This window comes from Sebastes umbrosus, chromosome 7 (assembly GCF_015220745.1).
Source record: "Sebastes umbrosus isolate fSebUmb1 chromosome 7, fSebUmb1.pri, whole genome shotgun sequence".
NCBI classification, from domain to species: Eukaryota; Metazoa; Chordata; class Actinopteri; order Perciformes; family Sebastidae; genus Sebastes; species Sebastes umbrosus.
Window position 1 is genome coordinate 19,576,927 of NC_051275.1, and position 20,580 is coordinate 19,597,506.

A 20,580-nucleotide genomic window follows, 5' to 3' on the forward strand; every position below is an offset into this window, starting at 1 on the left:
CACCAGACTCCATTCACAAAAACAGTCATTTTAACTCACAGAACACAGGAGTTGCTGGTCTACCGCCGCATCGATCGGTTAGTTTGTTTGTGTGACTTTCGGATCCGAACTAACACGGCATCCACAGCAGTACAATACTTAGCTTCTGTGCCGGTACTCCTGTCTGCTTCTCCAAACTGGGAGCATGTCGACCGCCATCTTATTTAATTAATACACACATCCCTAACACACTATTAGGATGTGTATATATACTACATATGTAGCAGCGTCATCATGCAGAAACCTACGTCAGGTCATGTTGGAAAAAGTTTTTACCAGGGCTTGGGGAAATAGTATTTTGAAGCTAAAACATACATACCTTGACCCAAATTTGAATGTTCGGATTTTAATACATTAGGAACACCACTGGGAAGCTACAGAATGATATAAAAACCTAAAAAAAATGTAAAATGAATAATGAACCTGCCCTTTAATTGATGAAACAGCTGATGGTAGCTGGCCACCTGGTTTCTAAGCTAAAGAGAAATGTAGAGAGAAAGCTGTTGTCTTTTTGCTCGAGGGCGTGAAACTACAAACACTTGGACACACAAACATTATTATAATATTGGTTATATGGCTGTGGCTACAAAGGTTGGTTTCCTTAAAGGCATGCTGGCTTTCTCATAGAAACAATAATACATCAGTAATGTGAGACATCAGGAAGTGTGTCGGGGAACGTGCAAAGATTATCCACATAGTTACTGGTTTAGGATTAAGCTGCACGTAACACAAGTCTGGGCAGAGCTTTCACCCCCACGCAGCCACTGTGTGTGTGTGTGTGTGTGTGTTGTGTTTGCACATGTCTGTATGTGTGTTGAGGCATGTATGCCACGTGATTTAAATAGCAGCCATAACTGGGTGTGTGTTTGTTGATGCTTTGCTTTTTACTCCGGGTCATTTGAGACTTGAAACAGTTCATGGTCAGCTGAACTAGTTTCTCTGTTTGCTCAAATGGATGCCTTGCATTTTTTGTCATCCTTAAAATGAATGCTACACTTGTATGGCTTCATTCCTTGCCCTCTCCTTCCCCCAGACTTCTGGTCCAAATCCCTCGCATGGAGACATTTACACCCCCACTCTACTGCTGCTGTTATTATTAGCTAGATGCAGACAGCTTGTGTTTTTGGTTTAGCCCTGGCTTGTTAGTTTTCGCTTTAACTATATTGTGGGAAATATGGAAACTATCTGTTTTACTTTAAACCTGCTTAGTAGGTCTACTTGCTACTGTTCATGATTAAAAATGGTAGTTAATCTGTGTGTGTGTGTGTGTGTGTGTGTGTGTGTGTGTGTGTGTGTGTGTGTGTGTGCAGCTCCAGGAGCAGTTGGAGCGCTTCATGAAGATGAACGCGGAGCTGCGACACAAGCAGAACGTGCTGCAGACCCAGCTGAAGAGCACCGTGGAGAGGAAGGCCGACATGGAGACCGACCTGAAGGAGAAAACCAAAGAGATAGAAAACCTCCAAACGCAGCTGGACAGAACCAACAGCAACGGCCCTGTATGCACGACTCTTATACATACTTCATTCATGCTTCTTTTATTTTATGTATGAGTCTACTGCTCACGTGTATTAAAGTGGGTTTGCTTCTCGAATTCAGAGATGCTTTTACATTTATTTATGATATTAAAAATCAACATTTACTGAGCTGCAGGTCAAAATTTATCTGGACAATTATCTAATTCTGCTGCTTCGCTCGTTCTAAAATTTTCTTGACAAGAGCTGAAGATTTATAATGTCAATATAAAGATTGTAATGAAATAACAGCTGCTTTCAACACTACTCCAACCAAAACCAATACCAGCATGTCTTTCCTCCTGCAACAAGCTCAGGACTTTGTTGTTGACTGTAGTTTGAGGTCATTTTGTGTAGTCTGTATGACCTGATGTCTCTCTTTTCTCCCATCAGTCCAGTCTGAGCAAAACAGCTCGCGAGTCTAAGAAAAAGTCGGCAGTCGATCCGAAGGATCCCGACCGGCCGTGCTTCACCAAGAAGGAGGTGCGGGAAATCATTTTTGAGAGGAACGAGCTCAAAACCAACCTCTTCCTGGTGCAGGAGGAGCTCAACTACTATCAGAGGTGAGTCTGCTGTATGTGTGGACATGTCTTTGAGTTGAACATGTTTGAACACAGATGCATTGACTGTTGGGGATGTGGGTGATATAGTTTCCCAGCGATTTTACATGAAAGTGATTGTGTGTTTGTGCAGGGAGATTCTGAACGAGGAGAGGTGTCCCGGTTTCCTGTTAGAAGCCGTCCGCTCTGCAATCAGAAAAAAGAGAAAGGTCATTAAGGCGAAGATGCTCGGCATTCCTGTGAACCAATGCGACAGCAGGTCTCTCTTAAACACATTCAACACACGTCATCATCATATCCACATCAACGGGCCGGTGTAGAAGAGAATGTTTTTATCACTGTTTGTTTCTTCTTGCCAGTGACGAGGAGGAGAGGAGTTCTCTGTTTGGGCAGACAGAAGTAGACGGCACTGAAGTCGACGGCACTGACAAACCAGCCGAGTCACGCATTCGGAACCTGTGAGTACAACTTCCACCTAAACAAAACATCAGAGATGATGTCCTCTTTTTGCTTTGAGAGAATATAATTTCCTTGCATGTCTAGCTTTACAGTGTTGGTTAAACCATAGAAAAATAACTGACGTGACCTGAAACAAAACACACAAGCACATGTTGTGCACACAGTGTGCTTCTGTGATTTGTCCAAATAAGAGCTCCTCATCAAATATTTAATTTAGCTAGTAAATGTGTACTTTTGACACAGAGATCAGACTGACTCAGACACAGAGGATTTCTCCTGACAGCAAAGCTCAGGATTATCTTAATGCCATTTGCTTGAAGCATGGGAGGGAGTTGTCTGAAGTTTAGGCTTTTTACCAACTGAAGCATGCTGCCTTACTAGGACTAAGTTAAGCTCTTGCAATGTTTTATTTTAGTAATATGTTAAATTGTAATTTAGAGTTCATTTACCACGTAGTAATTCAGCAAATCAACAAAATTGATTTTAAGTCTGTCTTCTCAGAAATGTGCACATGTTGAGATAGAGGATGTTAACCCGCTTCAACTAATGAAGAATAGGGACTGGGAATTACCAGGAGCTAACTGGCAGGGAAAGAAAATCTTATTCACCCAGCAACTTTGGGAAAGTACCGTTAAGTTTGGGCCTCTTGACTGAGAATTTGATTAAGTGAAGAATGTGTTTGACAATTCCTGTCTGGTCAGAACTGAAAATTCAGCTCAGTCACTATGTGTTATGGAGCTTTTTGGCTTTATTAGACAACTAGTCTAATGCATCTGTTTTGCGTCGTCACTTCTGCTACTGATAATCTGAAATTAAATAAGAAACATAAAAAAATATTTTTTTTTATGCCCAGAGTCTCCAAAGAGAAACAAGTAGGGAGCATTTATGAAGAAGAATCATCACCTAAATTCTAATAACTGAAGCACCATCATTAAACCTTCATTTAATGCAAAGCAAGAGTGATAACAACACCACAGATATCTGTGAATCAAAACATTGGTTTCATCTCTCTCTCTGCTGACGCTGTCACTGTCTTTCGTCAATCCTGGACTATATTTAGCTGTAATCCCCGACTACACATCTGACCTCAGGCCTGTCTTTTTTCTACTCTCTCGGCTGCAGCTTTGGCTTCCTGACGCGGTCGGGCAGCGGACGGAGCCCCACCCACATGAGCAACTCCGCCTCCACCTGGGAGATCATCGGAGACTCAGAGGCCACCGATGAGACGGGGTAGCGACCGTCCCCCCTGAGCCCAGTACCGACCACAGAGTTCATGACACGACTTCTTCCTCAGCTTGTAACTGACATTTGAACGCAGCCCCAGTGTGTAGAACACAGAAGCACTATGTGAGCGAAAGGAAAAAGAAACAAACTTTTTGTGCTTCATTTTGATCATAAGTACTTTTATTTCCCCTTTTGTTCATTTCACTCTTGCCTCCTTATTTTTCCATGGAAGTCAAGTGATAAATAAGTACATATAGTATGTATAATAGTACTATTTGGTACGGTGTATCGCAGTATTAAGAGGGATACTTTTTACCTCACCACAAAAAAGATACTTTTGTATGATTAATACGACAATCATGTTAACCTTCACTTCATTAAGGAAAGTGAAAAGTAGGTTATTATACAGAGATATTTATATAGATCCTCACGTATTTTTAACAAAAACCAAAGACATTACAAAGGTGTATATTCTGCCCTCCAGTAATAATGAGTTTATTAAGTGCACCTCTGTTCCACAAGAGGGAGTTGGTTCATTTAATAACTAACAATCAAGATTTTACCACAAATGTAGTTTGTAACTTTTACCTCAGTAGGGGAATTTTTAAGCCATGTGTTTACTCGTGTATTTTTCATGATTTGAAGCACTTTTACCAGTCATATTACCAGACATATTACCAGTCTCTTCCAGCAGTGAGTGCTTTTTAAAACCCCGTAAGCCTTAATTTACCGCTTGTATTGTTAAAAATATATTTTATTAATTTTCAGTCATTGCACAGAGTCAAAGCCTTTGTGTGTGTTTGATGCTGGTGCCATAAATGTGCATATGTGTGTGTATGCACATGTGTTCTGGCTGGTGTACCAGCCTCTACAGATTGGTTATTTTACTTTGAAAGGAAGCCATGAGCTTCCTTGTGGGAATGAGAAATGGCACGTTGTTGTTTTTTAGTTCCCAACACTGTTAACTGACAAGTTACCATAAAGTAACCACATTCACTCTGTTCCCTCTAAATGTCTGACCATAACACTACTCAGACAACGACAGACCAGTGGGGTGTTTGTTGAGAGACAATGTGTGACCTTCCAATCAGACCATGTTTTCCTAAAATACTCTTTATTTTTGTAAGCATGTTTTTGCAGACAAAATAGATTCAAGATGTCAATTACCATGTGAGTGAATTTTATTGATGAAATGTGATAAAAACAATTCAAAATGTGGATTTTCTGTGATATTGAGATTTCAAGATTCAATAAAATCCATTAAACAAACGAATTGTATCGGAAATTGAAGTGATTTCAAGAAAAAAAGACAATAATATCATTATAATGGCATTGTGCACCAGACGTTGCTGCTGTTGAATGAAAGCAGGAGCTCAAAGTGATCTTCTTTGTACTGACTTTCAAGACTTATAAGGAGGATGAAGGCGTTCTTCATCATGTCCTGGAAGACTGTTAACAATAGATTTCTGGGAAAAAGTTGAACATCAGGGGTGTGTGTTCACATTTGTACGAGTCCCCACTAGTGTGTGTGTGGCGAGTTTTGTGCGTTAGTGTTCGACCATCTTTAAAAGCCTCTGTGTCTGGCTGAATAGAAGGAAGTGGCTCTGACTTCCCCAGGAAATGGGAAGAGGAAACCCGGAGGCTTCGACCTCTCTGGCTGTGGCGGAGCCACAAGACGACTCACAGGAGGGAGAGAAGGAGGGAAGGGTGGAGGGTCGACAGAGAGAGAGATAACTGCCTCTCATTGTGCTTCCTCTGATTGGAAGGAGAACAAGTGGAGAGGAGAGAAAGAAGTGAGGACACAAAGAAGTCAGGACACAAAGATATCTGGTTTTTGTTTTGGGTCTTTGAGTGGAGATGAAGCTTCTCCTCAGAGCTCTGAGTGCTCTTCTCTGCTGCTCGCTGTCCTCCTCACAAACACTGGATCCTGCTGGGAGGAACGTCTGCCACAATATCAGGTACTACTTTACCTTCACTCACACCTTTTTACTGTCGGAGTTCCTTTGAGCCAAAGTATTTCTCAAGTTTAGGAGTTTAGGACTGTGCTGGACAGCTACTTGGTCTGAATGCAGACTAATTTCTACCTTCTTTTAATTGTTTTCTCAGGTTATTGCTGGGGTTTGTCCTTGTTTTTTCCTGGTTCCATACCACAGAGTGTTTTATTTGTTAAGTTTGAGGTTTGTCAGGCTGATGTGATTATTTTCTGTATATTCAGGGACCCCTCCACCCTGGTCTGTTGCACTGGATGGCGTCAAGAAGGAAAAGAGTGCACCATACGTGAGTTTAACTATTCTAATGGATCGTAGGTATTCTGCTTTTACTGCCTCCATATTTGCTTTGTTTTCCTTTTGTTTCATTCACTGGTATGTGTGTGTTTGTGTGTAGCTGTGTGTGAGGGTGAGCAGGCCTGCCTGAAGGATGAGACCTGTGTGTATCCTGGAGTGTGTCGCTGCCCACCTGGCTACTACGGAGCTCTCTGTAAAACACGTGAGTTACAATAAACAGGAGCTAAATATTTGTGTGAAATGGACCATTTAGGGTCACTTAAGATGATACTAATAATGCATTTATTGTGAAATGTCATCATAAACCAGTAAATGTTTGTGAAGGTTCTCAATCCTCCAGGTCATGGTATCCGAGTAAGGGTTAAATCAGCATCAACTGGACTTGGTTTAGATTCTTGAAGACGTTTCACTTCTCATCCAAAAAGCTTCTTCAGTTCCACTACCATTCAGCCTGAACTGAAGAAGCTTTTCGGATGAGAAGTGAAACGTCTTCAAGAACCTAAACCAAGTCCAGTTGCTGCTGATTTAACCGTTACTCGGAAACCAGTAAATGTTTCTCCTAAATTGCATGTGACCTGTTCCTGTTGTCGAGAATTTTCATACTAAAACACAACACACATGAGTCACTGTTGCCAAATAACGGTGGTGGAGGAAGTATTCAGATCTTTAACTTTGTAATACAACATACAATGTATATACTATATAAAAATACTCCTTTATAAGTAGAAGTTCTGAATTTAAAATCCTACTTAAAGGCTCAATGAGTATGATTTTTTTCTAAAAACAATGTATAGAAAAATAATGTACAAAAAGAATCCCTCTCAATAATCACTTATGATCCACTAGAAGTGTGTGGTGGTGTCTGTTTCTACCGAGATCCTGTCCTCTGCCTGTATTTTCTCTTTTCTTCTTTCGTTCTGGACATTTCTGGGCATCAACCTATAAAAACATAGCAACTAGATGCCAGATCGTAAGCACCCATCCAAGAGGAAACCACAAAAACGGCGGACACCGCCGAAAAAACGCAACTATAGCGAGGCGAAACGCCAAGCGGACAACACTAGTACGAAATCGAGAGTGAATCTGTGGTGAACTTTCACCCGCTTGCGAGCACCGTGACCCTTGTTGAGCCGGGGAGGGACAACTTTGAATGTTGTGTTTACAAACCATAACCGACAAATCCTACTTATTGTGCCTTTAAGTAAAGGTACAGAGGTATTATCAGCTTAATGGACTTAAAACAAACATAAAAGCACTCGTAGTTGCCCCAATGACTGATATGTTTTCATGTAGCACATTGTTAGATTGTTTCAAATTAGAATTGTTTTTCTTTTTTAGACTTAATCTTTGCTTTTTTTAATTAAAAAGATAATTATACCCCTTTTGGCCTTACTAAGAAACCAAGTGGCAATTTTAGAGGGTAAATGTCACTTTGGTATAACCTTTAACGACATTAAACATATGATTTGTGATATGGGGCCCTAACTAGTCCTCACATTTTTGTGAGGGGTTGGGAGCCACTGGTTTAATCTTCAACAATACACTGTATTTTATAAATGTATAAAATGTTTATGATAAATCTTAATCTGAAAAGTAACCAGTAGCTATAGCTGTTGAATGTAGTGGAGTAGACCCTTTTCTAGCTGAGCAGTGAACATACACATACTGTATATACATAACTCCTAATTTTTTTATTTATTTGATTTTATTTATTACGGGGGAGGGAATAGGGACAGGTTTTAATGTAATTATTATTTATGTACATATTTATTATTATTATTATTATTATTATTATTAATAATAATAATAATAATAATAATAATAATAATAATAATAATAATAATAATAATAATGGTGCATATTTTTATTTACTTATTTATTTTTATATCATTATTGTTTTTATTGTACTTGTCTACCTCGTTTAAGTATGTTGTGTCTGCCTTGTTTTATTGTATATGCAAAACCACTCAAATAAAATTAATTTTAAAAAAGTAGTGCAGTAGAAGTAGAAAGTATAAAATGGAAAATCTCAAATTGAGCCCAAGTACCTCAAAATTGTACTGAAGTACAGTGCTTGAGTAAATGTTCTTAGTTACATCCCACCACTATACATTGTTAAAGTGTTTTGTACAGCATTATATCTATATCTGTGTTTGTTTGGTTGTCACCAGGCTGTCCTCCTGAGTTCTGGGCTCCAAACTGTCGCCAGGTGTGTCAGTGCTTCCCACACGGCCGCTGTCACCCCGTCACCGGTGAGTGCACCTGCAACCCCAACCGCTGGGGCCCGCTGTGCCAGTACGCCTGCAAGTGCGCCCGGCACGGCCATTGCAACCCCGTCCACGGAAACTGCACCTGCGATGAGGGCTGGTGGACGCCGATCTGCTCCAAGCCGTGTCAGTGCATCAGCGGGGGGTCTGTGGGCCCCGGCTGTGACCAGCTAACGGGCCGGTGCCAGTGCCACAGGGGCCACTGGGGGCTGAAATGTCCCGGCTCTTGCAACTGCTACCTGTCGCCATGTAACGAGCGCACCGGTGTGTGTGAGTGCGAGGCAGGCTGGTCGGGACACGGCTGCGACCGGCGATGTAACTGTGACCTCACACACAGCAGCTGTGACCCGGTTAACGGGCATTGTCTGTGCCACCCGGGGTACCAGGGTGTCTACTGCAACCAGCGCTGTGAACCTGGGAAATACGGCAGTGGGTGTACAATGAGGTAGGTGTCACATGTTTGTTTAAATACCAGTGTGTGTTACTGGTAACTCTTTCTGTTTTTGTCTCGTGTCCTCAGTTGTGGTTACTGCAAAGACAACCAGATCTGCTCTGACATCGACGGCGCCTGTGATGGCTGCGAGCCCGGCTGGAACGGTACACGATGCGACCGCCCGTGCCCGTCTGGTTCTTACGGTGACGGCTGCGGGGAGAAGTGTCCACGCTGCAGGAATAACGAACCATGTGACCCCAAAACTGGGAAATGTTGGAGGTGTGACCCTGGATGGACTGGACCCAGGTGTGCACTTTTGACCATGTTGTACTTTAGTCACGGTGAAGGTTACCGGATCATTTGTGGGGTTTTCAAAGTGAAGTGTATGCTCTGGAAAAAGTTGTCTGTAACATAGAGTTAATGCAGTTTAAAGTTAATGTGCTAATACGCAAAGCCAATGGTATGATATATGTAGTCCGTGTGAAAATGCTCCTTGATCTAGTCTTTGCTTGTGCCTTTAAATTTCACAAGTAGCCAGCGTTATAAAGTGTGTGCATTTTATATGAACTGTGAAAATGAGGGCAAGTATGTGTGACAAAGATGGAAGTATTTTTTTTCTGCCTGCAATGTCCATAAGTCGTCAGCTGTGTGGGACAAAATCAGTTTAAACTGTTATACATGTAGTGAGATTAAGGTTTAGGATTAGAAATCAGTGTGAAATGATTATTTGTGTCCTTGGTCGTTACTCCCTGTCGCCCAGGTGTGAGGAGGCCTGCTCCAACAGGACGTTTGGAGACGCCTGCGGCTTCCTGTGTAGCCCTTGTTTCCACGGTAACTGCCATCACGTGACAGGAAGATGTGTCTGTCAGGCAGGCTTTCAGGGGGAGAGGTGAGCTTAAAGCAATGTTGAAACTGTTTCATGTTTCTATGTTTTGGGTTTTTAGTCACGCCTGTTGTGTTATGAAAACCCAAAACTGGGCGTTGTGTTCTTAAGGTTGGAGCTTTTATGATACATTTGTGTGCAAAGACCTAACTAGGTCAACTCAAAAACAAACATCACTTCAGTCTAGGCTGCTAACTGGTAATATACCCTTGTTTTAAAAGGTTTTCCATGTTTTAAACCATTGACACAAAACTGTTTTATTTTTCTCAAACTTTAATTACCATTGTGTAGTAATGCATTTGTGAGCACCTCTGACATCTGCGATTTAACAGTCCGCCTCTAAACAGCTCTGCAGTTGTGAACTGTGTTCTCATAAGATTAAACCCAAAAGACAGTCAGTAAACATGAACAAATGAATGTGAATTTGTTTTAAAGGAACAGTGTGTCATATTTTGGGGGATCTCTTAGCAGAATATAATATTCATAACTATGTTTTAATTAGTGTATAATCACCTGAAACTAAGAATCATTGTGTTAATGTTAGCTTAGAATGAGCCCTTCATATCTACATAGGGAGCGGGTCCTCTTCACGGAGTCCACCATGTTTCTACAGTTGCCTAGAACAGACAAACCAAACATTACCTGAGGTCCACCGTAGTTCTCCAACATGCTACTGAAGCCGCAGAGTGCAAAACCGTGGTACCGCCAGCCGCCACCTGACTTCCGTTGCTCCTAAAGTTGTTATGGTAAGGATGGCCTCTGAGTGAGGCGAACGGCATTATCATGGTTTTGCACTCGGCGGCTCACGTTACTTCAGTCTTGGAAAGGAAGGAGTGAACGGAGGGGTACTCAGCTGGTTGCAATCTGCAACCACACCACCAGATTCCGCAAAATCCTACACACTGTACTTTTAACGCTGAAGAAGGGGACTTTTCAAACCAAGACAGTTGTATAATTTAAGCAAATAAAACAAAGTACGCTTGGAGAATAGTTGACAGTATGACTATCACATATGCAATTTGAGGTCAGCAGGTTAAAACATGCCAAACCTTCATTATGGTCTCTTTAATTTTCCTCTCTATGACACATCAATGTTTATTTCAGTAGTCGTTACAGTATATTTTCACTGCACACTGAAATAGATGATGATTCAGTGTTCGTACACTGACCTTTTGTCCGCTGTGGTGATGTAATTGCATGACTCTTTTTTCCAGCTGTAACAGCAGCTGCCCCGCCCTGCAGTTCGGCCTCAACTGTTCCTCCGCCTGTGACTGTGGTGAGGGGGAAGGCTGCGACCAAGTCACTGGTGTCTGCCCAAACAGTACGTCCACCCATCCATCCATCCATCCATCCATCCATCCATCCATCCATCCATCAATCAAAATGCATCTGCGGTACATGGATTATTAACAGGCATCACATGTTTCGTGATGTGTGTGTGTGTGTGTCAGGTGGCAGAGCGGCTTTACTAGCAGGTGTGCTGGTTCCTTTGCTCCTGTTGCTCCTCGCTGTGCTCTGCTGCTGTTTGTGTTGTGGAGGAGGTCCTGTTGGTGGCAAAGACAGGTCTGTTCACCTCACTTCCCTCTATCAATATTATGTCCACTTAGCATACTGTAGAAGCCCAAACACTGCTGGACCACCTTGAACTGGATTGGAGGCAGTTTGGGCTTGGTAAACACTACCAACTTTTATTTGTCAATTGTGAAAATACTTGGATTTTGAGCCATGATAAGCTGTGAGCGTTTCCTTCTACAGCTCCAGAAAATCCTTATTTATGTAACACAACCCAGAATCTGCAAGTATTAACTTAATAATTCTTCCTTAACGTAGGCAATTGTGGTATTATTATGACATTTCGGGTGGTGGAAAGATATTCAGTATTGAATTAGTGAGGTTCAACTGTTCAATCAACACAAATTCAACTATGGCAACTGTGCAGTAGTGTGAAACCCTTACAATATTAACCTTGTGTCTTCCAGGGCGACTGTGGCTGATGGAGGCTTGTCAGTTCGGATGAAATATCACGTCTACAGCGTCCTGGCTAACATCAGTGCTGCCCTCCCCTGTCTTTCTGATTGGTCCTCTGGCCTGCCGCGTGTCACTGGTCAGTCTGATAACACAGTATTTTTTAGTATAATGCTGCATAATACAGTGATACACTGTAATTCATGGGTTGTGTACAAACTATTCAACTCCAAAAGTTGCACATACCTATATGCAAGAGTTCAGTTATTTTTCAGTGACATTGTGCTTCATGTTCACTTAGTGAGAAATATTTGCGTGCTTTTAAACCTTCCCTTTCTGTGAAGGAATGACTGCGTGAAGTATGAAGTAATATTTAGGTCACTTGCTGAAGGGTAGGACGGCGAGAAATGTGAAAGATCAGTCACTTGCTCAACCAGTTACTCAACTGTTTATCAGCAGCTCACCTCTCTTTCAGGGTTACCGCCCTTAGTTGACCACCATGTTTATACAGCTTCCTGGGAATGAAGTCAAAAAGATTTATCATGAAATGCATCCTTTCCTAATTCAAAAAGTCCTCCCATCTGTGTTTGGGTTGGTGGAATATTTGAAGGAGGACTTTCAGTATTAATGCAAGACAATGCAGCTAAAAACACAAATTTCCTCCCAACATATCTCACTACATGGACACACTTTTCAGTATGAAACGTATTTTAAATCAAACTGAATATATAACATAAGTGCAATTTTTTCTTCAATTCTTTTAATAGAGAACAAGCCCTGTATTGATTTGACTAACATGTTCTTTTATTATTTAATCTTTTATTATTTAAACTATTTTTCATGACACACACAGTGTCTCACCATGACCCAGAGCTGACGTTCAACCACAGCTTCATTGAGCCTCCGTCCTCTGGGTGGGTGACTGAGGGATCGTCCTTCGACAGTGATGAGGAGGAGGGAGAGGTGCTCTACTGTGTCCCTCCAAGAGAAGGTAGGAACAGGGATGCACCAGACTTAACACTGCCCTCTTTTGGCGTTGAGCAGAACTTCCACTCCATCTCTTCCAATGTCGCTGGACTTATTTGTCTCCGTCTCTTTGGCAGACATCCCGGCGGTGGCGGGCGGCGAGTTCCACGAGATGAGCTCAAAGTGCAACATGTTCTTAGACCCCTCCGGCTTCAGCAGCGAGGACATCACCTCGCCTTTCAACATCCCTCGCACCTCCAGCATCGCCAAGTCCAAACGGCCGTCTGTCTCGTTTGCAGAGGGCACCCGCTTCAGCCCTAAGGAGCGGCGTGGCTCGGCTCAGGACCCCAACGCTCTCCCTGGATACCCACGCAACAAACCCAAGTCACCCTGGGGGGTTTTGATGCTGTCTGCCCTCGGAAGTCAGGGAAGTGCGGCTAGAAATGGGGAGGAAGATGGAGCTGAGGGCGAGGAGGGGGAAGATGAAGAGGATGTGCAGGCGACAGACAATCAGGAATCAAGTTGTGAGGACCAGGAAGTAGACAGAACCCCTTCTCGGGCCACCCTGCAGGTCCCCGGGGCATCAGGACGAAAGCGGACTATGTCCAACACAGCTGCTCATAAAGGGACCCAGCTGCCAACATCTGCCTCTGATGCTCAGGTCAATAAGGTCACCACGGTGTATGTGACGGTGGGTAAGGCAGGTAGGCCCGTGTCGAAGACGGAGACGAGCTCCGAAGGCCCAGTTCAGGCTGTGCTGCGGCGACTCGGCAGCCTCCAGAGACAAAGGGAGCAGGATACGGGCCGGCCCAAGCCTAAAGCAGCTGGAGGCATTACTAAACCACCCAGGAGGAAGCTGGGAGCGCGGGCGAGCGTGTGGGAGGAGGGAGGGCCGCCTGGAGGGGAGGTGGGCATATGTAAGCCAATCAGGAGAAAGCATGTCAACTCCTCAGACCCAGCTGGTGCGAACGACTCTCCACAATCAGAGGGCGGCACTCCAAAAAGGCCTGTGTCGTTCATTTTGCAGAGCGTGCCAGAGGTGGCTTCACATGCTGACTCTGGGTCAGATCTGACGGCTGAGGGCGGTGACCCCAGTACGGGAGGTATAGAGGGCACCTACCTGACTGTGGGACCAGCAGGAGACGCTGTGAGTCTCACTGAGGTCATCGCCAACGAAGGCGCAGCGGTCAGTGTGATGGATGAACCCTGCTATGAAAATGTCCTGATTAAACACTCTTAACCGCTGAGAAACAACACGTCAGCAGGTCTGATTCAAACACAGCTGCATATTTATTACTCTGCAGTTATAATGTTACAGGCACAAAGGGAACTCTTGAATTATTATGGTGTCATCTGTTACACAATGTAAAAGTACAGCTTGCATACTGACATTTATGCAGCATTTGTGATAAAAAAACAAACCATCTTTAGCGTAAATACTACAGAATATAGATGAAACACATGGAATTTATATTTTAGATTAAAAGATTAAATGAATACAGAATATCAGGTTTGGTATTTTGGTAATTTCTCCTAACATTGCCACTGGTTGCATTCGGTCTCTCCAGTTTCATATGAACATGAGTATAGAGGGACAATTGAGCGATCATTTTTATTTCCTCCATTGATGCATGTTGTATTAACTGTATACCTACAAATAAGCTGAAATGTTGAATTGATTAGTTGTCAACTATTAAATTAATCGCCAACTATTTTTATAATTGGTTTGAGTAATTTCTTTAGGATTTTTTTTTTTTTTCAAAAATTCAGCTTCTTAAAGGTGAATATTTTCTGGTTTCTTTTCTCCTCTATGACAGTAAACTGAATATCTTTGAGTTGTGGACAAAACAAGACATTTGAGGACGTCATCTTGAGCTTTGGGAAAAACTGATCGACATTTTTCATCATTTTCTGACATTTTATAGACCAAACAACTAATCGATTAATCGAGAAAATAATCAACAGATTAATCAACAATGAAAATAATCGTTAGTTGCAGCCCTATATACAAGTACTGTAATATCTGGACATGTGTCTGCTTCTTTACTCAGAGAATGGTCTCTTTTGAACGTCTGAGTTGTATCCATGGATGTATTATAAGAACCAGGAAGATGAGAGTAAACAACTGCAAAAATATCATAGTAGAGTTAAAACATCATTAACTGTGTTCTTGATGACTGATGTTTTTATTGGTCATTGATGAAAATACAAGAACAGACTGTTACAGGTTCAATCAAATGTGACTCACTCAGTACATCATTTAAACATCTGTTAAAAACCACTAAAATTCCACAAGGTTTCTTTGTTAGTGTATTATAGTGTAGTATTATATTTTGCTTTCTTATACCAGTCAGTAGATGTCAGAAGAATGTTTTCACGTCTACGACCTCCAGTAAAAGTCCCACCTGTCACTGCTCTCTCTGCTGTGACCGTCACGTGATGCTGCTGTTGGGTAAAACCCCCATTATTGCAATTTAGGGATTTAGGACCATGTGGCAATTTTTAATGACCTCTTGGTGGATGAAAAGTCTTCAATCAACCCTGTGTTATATTTTGTTAGTCACTGTATATATGCTTGTATGATTAATAAGGAGATAATAAACGTTTTTTAGTAGATACATGATTTAGAAAACATCACTGAATGAATGCAATGTAACAAACTCCTTCATTATTATGATGACAATGAAAACTTAGAAATGAGAAGCTGCATATCTGTAAAACATAAAACCTGACAACTGTAGCAAATGATTTCTAATAATAATATATGTTATTAATCAAACCATGGCCAAAAATTCACTTTACAATCTCTTTAATTGAGCTTATTTTCACTATAGTTGTGTTTAATTAAGTAGGTCAGCTGATGTTGAGAACAGATAAGAGATATTCTTAATCAACTAGTTGAACTTTGACAATGTTTGGCCAACTACTGTGGAGAGCAGCAGACTTTCATTGATCTCCAATGTTTGCCAAAGTTGACGACCACTGGCTTTTTGTCGAGGGAACCAGGGCGATGCTAACTTCCTGTTTGGCCAACAAAAATACATCATCCCTGCAAGGCTCTATTAAACTACTTTTCTGCTCCAGTGGTGTCTGAACAGCCGAGCCAGTACTTGGCGATGGATCTGGGATATGGAGGCGTGGCGAAGTCAACTCTCTTGGTCTTGAGGTTCACCCTGTAGTATTTGTCTAGAAAACACAGACAACAAGATTAGTTTTCCCTCTCTGGAGCAGCTCATGGTCCTTTTTTGTGTGAAGCAAATCTCACTTTCAGTCAGTAAACATAACTTAACAGTAGTTTGGACCATAGACTTTATATAAAGATGGACGACAAGTCTCCACTTCCTCCCACTGTGCAAAAGTGAAGCCAAAATATCCTGGATACGTTGGCTGCCATCTTGAGATATGGACGTCATTTGGAGCCAGAGTCTGCGGGCGATGGAGCCGAGGTACCGAGCCAACCAATCACGAGCCAATCATGGTCGCAGTTTGTTAGCGAGAGAGACTCACAGCTGCCAATCATGATGTCACACCCCTTTTTCATAGCATCAAATACATGCATAACATACATCGGCATGATGAGAACTACCTAAAATGACAGAAATCATCTTTGGGAAAAATATATTTGACGTGTACTTTGATTTTTTAGTTTGGCCCATGTCCCATCCGCTAACATGCAGGGGGCGGGACTTATGACCTATACTGCAGCCAGCCACCAGGGGGCGATGGAGATGTTTTGGCTTCACTTTTGGGGAGCTGTCGTCCATCTTTATATACAGTCTATGGTTTGGACCCGTCATCACTGTCAGCATTCATCAAAACACTCCTTTCTTGTCTTTGGTGACTCATAAAGCAGATAACAGTACTGAATATCCAGTATATCTGATTATACTGATTCTTTGATTATAATATCTGATTTTAGGCATCTCTATCTTTGTCATGTGGACTAGCACACAGCATGTGAAACTAGTTATAATAAGTCCTCTGTGGCAGACACAGAGCTGAGAAAGTTTGATAAAATTAGTTTAATAAGATCCTGTCTGCCCTCGACCCATCTGTTACTCATCTCACAAAGGTCATCTTTCATCAGTCTGCCTGAAAAAGCTGAAACATGTTGGTTAAATGACCACCTCGCAGTTTGAATTTAGATAAAACAATTAATTTTATGTAAGCATTAATGTTGTTAAATTGTTTTGTATGACTGTTATTAACCTAAACTGCAGTACTAATGAATCTGTCCCTGCTGTGTTACCTCCTTTGAAGAAGTAGACGGCCTGTATGGGCTGACTTCCCTGGATGGACTCCCAGTACCTCCTGTCGCCTCTGGAGTCATAGTTGCCTCTGTTGTTCTGGCGGTAGCCATCTCTCCGTCTGTCCTGGTCCCAGTCTTGATCCCGGCGTCTGTCCCCGTCCCGTCCGAGTCTCTCCTCCATCTCCATCCTCTTCTCGGCCAACCTCAGACCCATTTCCATCCCCCTCTCTGCAAAGCCCTGGCCCATGTTCATCCCCCGATTGGCCATGGACTCCCAGAAGGGTGAGCGGCTCTGCCTCCTACGACCCCACTGCTGCCCGTACTGCTGCCCGTACTGCTGCCCGTACTGCTGGTACTGCTGGTTCTGCTGCTGTCCGTACTGCTGGTACTGCTGTTCCAACTGCTGTGCGTACTGCTGGTACTGCTGGTTCTGCTGCTGTGCGTACTGTTGGTACTGCTGTTCCAACTGCTGGTACTGCTGGTTCTGCTGCTGTGCGTACTGCTGGTACTGCTGTTCCAACTGCTGGTACTGCTGTTCCAACTGCTGTCCGTACTGCTGGTACTGCTGGTTCTGCTGCTGTCCGTACTGCTGGTACTGCTGGTTCCTGTCGTTGCGACGTTGTGTGGGCCTCCAGGCAGGGACGTAGATTCTGCCAGCCATGGCAGCATCCACTGGAGCCATGAGGCCCTTCCAGTCCTTGTCAATGAAGTGGTGCTTGTCATGATGCTGAGGCACTAAAGAAGGTTAGAAAAACATGAACACCTGCCTCCACCCCCAAAACGAGTACAAATGATCTATAACGTCACAACTCACTGCCAAAGCCAGAGAAGAGCTCGCTCATGACACGGTCATAGTTGTTGTATACGTCCATGTAGCGGCTGAACAGTGTGGACGGAGACCTCTCAGACATGGTGATGCACTCCTTATGGGACGGCTGGTGCATAAACTCGTACATGTGATACTGATCCGCTGGAGAAACCAACAAGAAATAAGTATCTTCCACATTATCACAACATATTCAATAGAAATATCTGGATGTATCGTGTGATGTCTGGCTGTACCTTTAAAAAAATAGACCCTCTCTCTTCCATTGTAATCAGGAGCAGGCAGAGCGAACGCTGCATCCATATGATCAGGAATTGTGTCAAAGCCCACGCTGATGTCTCGAGGGTAGTCCTCATCCAGCACGCCGTTATCAAACCTCCAGTACTGGTGGCCCTAATGAAGGTTTGTTTGAACATGAAATTATTACAAGAGGGATTTGATATACATGATTCATTAACACAAGATCATTTCCTGTGTCCCCACCTTGAAGATATAAGTCTTCCCTTGACAGTTGACGCGGGTGAAGGCAGCATCAATAGGCCCGCTAATGCCCCACACGTCCTTTATGAGCTTTGGATAACCAGGAAGCACTGCCTTCTGGTCCAGTTCAAAAAAGTACTCCCCTAGAGAGAACATTAATAAGTTTCCACTTTTGCTCTTTATCAAATGTCAGATTATTTGAATAATAGGGGGTCACTCACCTCTGAAGGCGAATATGGAGCCATTCTTTACTTGCATGAAGGAGTCAAAAGGTCTCCCACTGCAGGCCACAGCGTCTGGGTCGGGTGCTTCAGTTGGGGCAGCCGTTGTGGCGTTAACAGTGGTCGTCTCAGCTGCTGCAGCACCCTGAGGGGGTTTAGTTGTACTGGGGAACATCTGTGCAGGTGGAACGGGGGCTTCCTGAGCTTCGGTTTCCATCAGTCGAGGGGGTCTGGTCATTCGTAGTGTGGTTTGTGGATGTTGCTGTGGTCTGCGACTAAAGTCTGAGAAGGGCCGCTGTGTTGGCCTCAGCAGACGATTGCTACCGGTGAACGACTGGCTGTGTGCTGAACGTCCAGGTGATGGAGTGGGGCCTTCAAACAGCTCACCATCACCATCATCATCCTCAGCAAAAGCAAAGGTGTCTCCGCGAGCTGAGGGAGAGAAGTGACGTCAATGAGCACATTTCCCCTGTCTCACAGCGTTACTGTATCTCAAAGAAATGAGTGGAGAGGGTTCTTACTCGGCTTGCCACAGACGTCCTCATAGTCAGGGCAGCAGTTCTTGTAATGCTTGCACGTCTTTTCACACTGGCACGTCTGATCGCGGCTATAGACGTTGCAGCGACCCTCACAGGAATCTGAAGCTAACATGACAGAGTTAAAGAAAACAGATTGTCTCTGTTGTTTTATTTGATTTATGCGTTACACCTCTGACCAAATCAATTTTCTCCTTTGGATAATAAAGTTAAATTTTAGGCTTTGACAACACAGACAACACACAGGGTGGCCACAAGTACTAAACATCAGACTTAGATCCCTGACACATGATATACATAGCACATAAAATACTGAAAGAGACGATTGTACACAATTGTGATGCAACAACAAAAAATTTAAAGAAAAATCAGCAAACAAAACAAAATAAATGAAAGTTAGTTAATATCTCGCCTTACCTCCCAAAAATGTCACTTTTCAATATTGCAATCCATCACACCCTTTAATACAATATTTGTAAGTCTTTTACCAGCATATTTCAAGAAGGATGTCCACGTCTTAAAGAAATCTCCCATTTTACATTTAAATCTGTATGTTAGATGTTCCATCAGTATCAGCTCAAATAAATAAAATAAAAATAAGATAAATAAAATAAAATATAATAAATAATAAAAATAAATATGTCTACTTGTGTGGACAGGGCACCCAGAGTTGATACCTCGGATTGGTTAAATAAGTTGCAGGTCACAGTTCATTTGACACACAGAGAAGGCGCAATATCAAGTCTTACTGAAACATGGTTACAACCAGCAAAACTCCTCTATTTGGTTGCCACAAAAACGTTTCTAAACTTTGAAAAACGATTTTTAATGTACTTACTATCTGCAGCAAAAGTCAGAGCGAGCAGAGCGAGCAGCAGGACGACCCGTAGCCACATGTTGCCTCTGTTGAGTGAGAGGACAGACTGAAAAAGTAATGAAAGACGGTGTGCTCCTATTCATTGGAAACATGTGTCACTCACCCCGCTTCCCTGTTTACTTTAACCTTATTAGCAAACCTCTTTCTACTTGAGCAAATAAACAGAGACATGCAGAGGGAAAGAGGTCAATAGGAAACAAAAGTTCAACTTGGACCAAGTTGCTTTTTCATTTTTGCTTGAGCATTGATTTTCTCTCTCAGTTTGAGTAATACAACATCATCCTGTTATTTTATTACTTGCTTTCAGGACAAGATTAGACCTGAATGTATCTTGTAACCTGCAATCACATCAGCATGTACCGGCCTGCTGTGTCATCTCATAAAACAGTTTAACACAGTTACGAGCTAGGAAATTGTTTTTTACAAGTGTAGAAAAATGGGACAACTTGACAACAGACATCTTTGTCTTCATGTGTGTGTAATGTTTAAGCAGCAGTTTTATGTGTCATAAGGGCATTTTTCATAAGCACACAGACCCCCTGGTGGACTGAGGAGCGACCGCCCCCCTTAGTACCCCCAAGTTTGAAAAAAAACTCTGGATGCCCCTATAGTAGATAAAACGTAATGAAGTGCCCTCTAGGTTGTCCTTCCAGTGGAGAAAACAAGATAAAGTGCCCACTAGGCTGCGATGCAGTGCCATAGGCTGCACTACATGCTAGAAAACTTTCTGCACGCAGGGTGCTCTTTTAATTTTTTTCACCTCTGCCCCTCAGACAGCCTGAGTCCGCCACTGCACAGA

General features: G+C 42.7%; 3 protein-coding genes and 1 long non-coding RNA gene across 6 annotated transcripts in view; 2 read left to right on the forward strand and 2 right to left on the reverse strand.

The window, feature by feature from the left end:
• Positions 1-5,063, forward strand: part of LOC119492128 (Rab interacting lysosomal protein) — a 12,645-nt gene extending 7,582 nt beyond the window's left edge. For both annotated transcript variants that reach the window (XM_037776513.1, XM_037776514.1), the window contains exons 4-8: positions 1,350-1,535; positions 1,944-2,113; positions 2,244-2,369; positions 2,470-2,568; positions 3,692-5,063. In XM_037776513.1, coding sequence (XP_037632441.1) covers positions 1,350-1,535; positions 1,944-2,113; positions 2,244-2,369; positions 2,470-2,568; positions 3,692-3,803 — 693 coding nt within the window. In that variant the 3' untranslated portion in view covers positions 3,804-5,063. The remainder of the gene's footprint in view (positions 1-1,349; positions 1,536-1,943; positions 2,114-2,243; positions 2,370-2,469; positions 2,569-3,691) is intronic.
• The window catches only part of LOC119492130, an 11,838-nt gene extending 4,811 nt beyond the window's left edge, over positions 1-7,027 (reverse strand). The window contains exons 1-2 of the long non-coding RNA XR_005207721.1: positions 6,886-7,027; positions 355-358 (exon numbers count right to left, since the gene is read on the reverse strand). This is a non-coding gene — a long non-coding RNA (uncharacterized LOC119492130). The remainder of the gene's footprint in view (positions 1-354; positions 359-6,885) is intronic.
• scarf1 (scavenger receptor class F, member 1) lies at positions 5,485-14,304 on the forward strand. Its single transcript, XM_037776512.1, has 11 exons — positions 5,485-5,751; positions 6,009-6,070; positions 6,179-6,280; positions 8,250-8,790; positions 8,866-9,084; positions 9,539-9,667; positions 10,876-10,982; positions 11,113-11,224; positions 11,641-11,765; positions 12,480-12,617; positions 12,730-14,304. Exons 1-11 carry the CDS (start codon positions 5,651-5,653, stop codon positions 13,830-13,832), a joined length of 2,739 nt encoding a protein of 912 aa, XP_037632440.1. The 5' UTR covers positions 5,485-5,650; the 3' UTR covers positions 13,833-14,304.
• A 451-nt stretch (positions 14,305-14,755) lies between these two features.
• On the reverse strand, positions 14,756-19,875 carry vtna (vitronectin a). 2 transcript variants are annotated; one of them, XM_037774327.1, is made up of 9 exons: positions 19,743-19,875; positions 18,890-19,012; positions 18,369-18,800; positions 18,151-18,290; positions 17,904-18,060; positions 17,656-17,811; positions 17,383-17,576; positions 16,842-17,274; positions 14,756-15,778 (listed from the first exon to the last, which is right to left on the reverse strand). In XM_037774327.1, exons 1-9 carry the CDS (start codon positions 19,798-19,800, stop codon positions 15,660-15,662), a joined length of 1,812 nt encoding a protein of 603 aa, XP_037630255.1. In that variant the 5' UTR covers positions 19,801-19,875; the 3' UTR covers positions 14,756-15,659. The 2 variants fall into 2 exon arrangements, with proteins under 2 accessions (XP_037630255.1, XP_037630253.1); XM_037774325.1 differs by having other exon boundaries at positions 16,842-17,328.
• Between the last annotated feature and the right edge of the window lie 705 nt (positions 19,876-20,580).

Excerpts from the sequence above, each read along its gene's own strand:
- scarf1 (XM_037776512.1), top strand. The coding sequence starts at position 5,651 with ATGAAGCTTCTCCTCAGAGCTCTGAGTGCTCTTCTCTGCTGCTCGCTG. Across the intron at positions 9,085-9,538 it reads CCTGGATGGACTGGACCCAG|GTGTGAGGAGGCCTGCTCCA; the intron begins GTGTGCACTTTT and ends CCTGTCGCCCAG. Across the intron at positions 11,225-11,640 it reads CCTGTTGGTGGCAAAGACAG|GGCGACTGTGGCTGATGGAG; the intron begins GTCTGTTCACCT and ends TGTGTCTTCCAG.
- vtna (XM_037774325.1), bottom strand. The coding sequence starts at position 19,800 with ATGTGGCTACGGGTCGTCCTGCTGCTCGCTCTGCTCGCTCTGACTTTT. Across the intron at positions 18,061-18,150 it reads GGAAGACTTATATCTTCAAG|GGCCACCAGTACTGGAGGTT; the intron begins GTGGGGACACAG and ends AACCTTCATTAG. Across the intron at positions 17,812-17,903 it reads GAGGGTCTATTTTTTTAAAG|CGGATCAGTATCACATGTAC; the intron begins GTACAGCCAGAC and ends TGGTTTCTCCAG.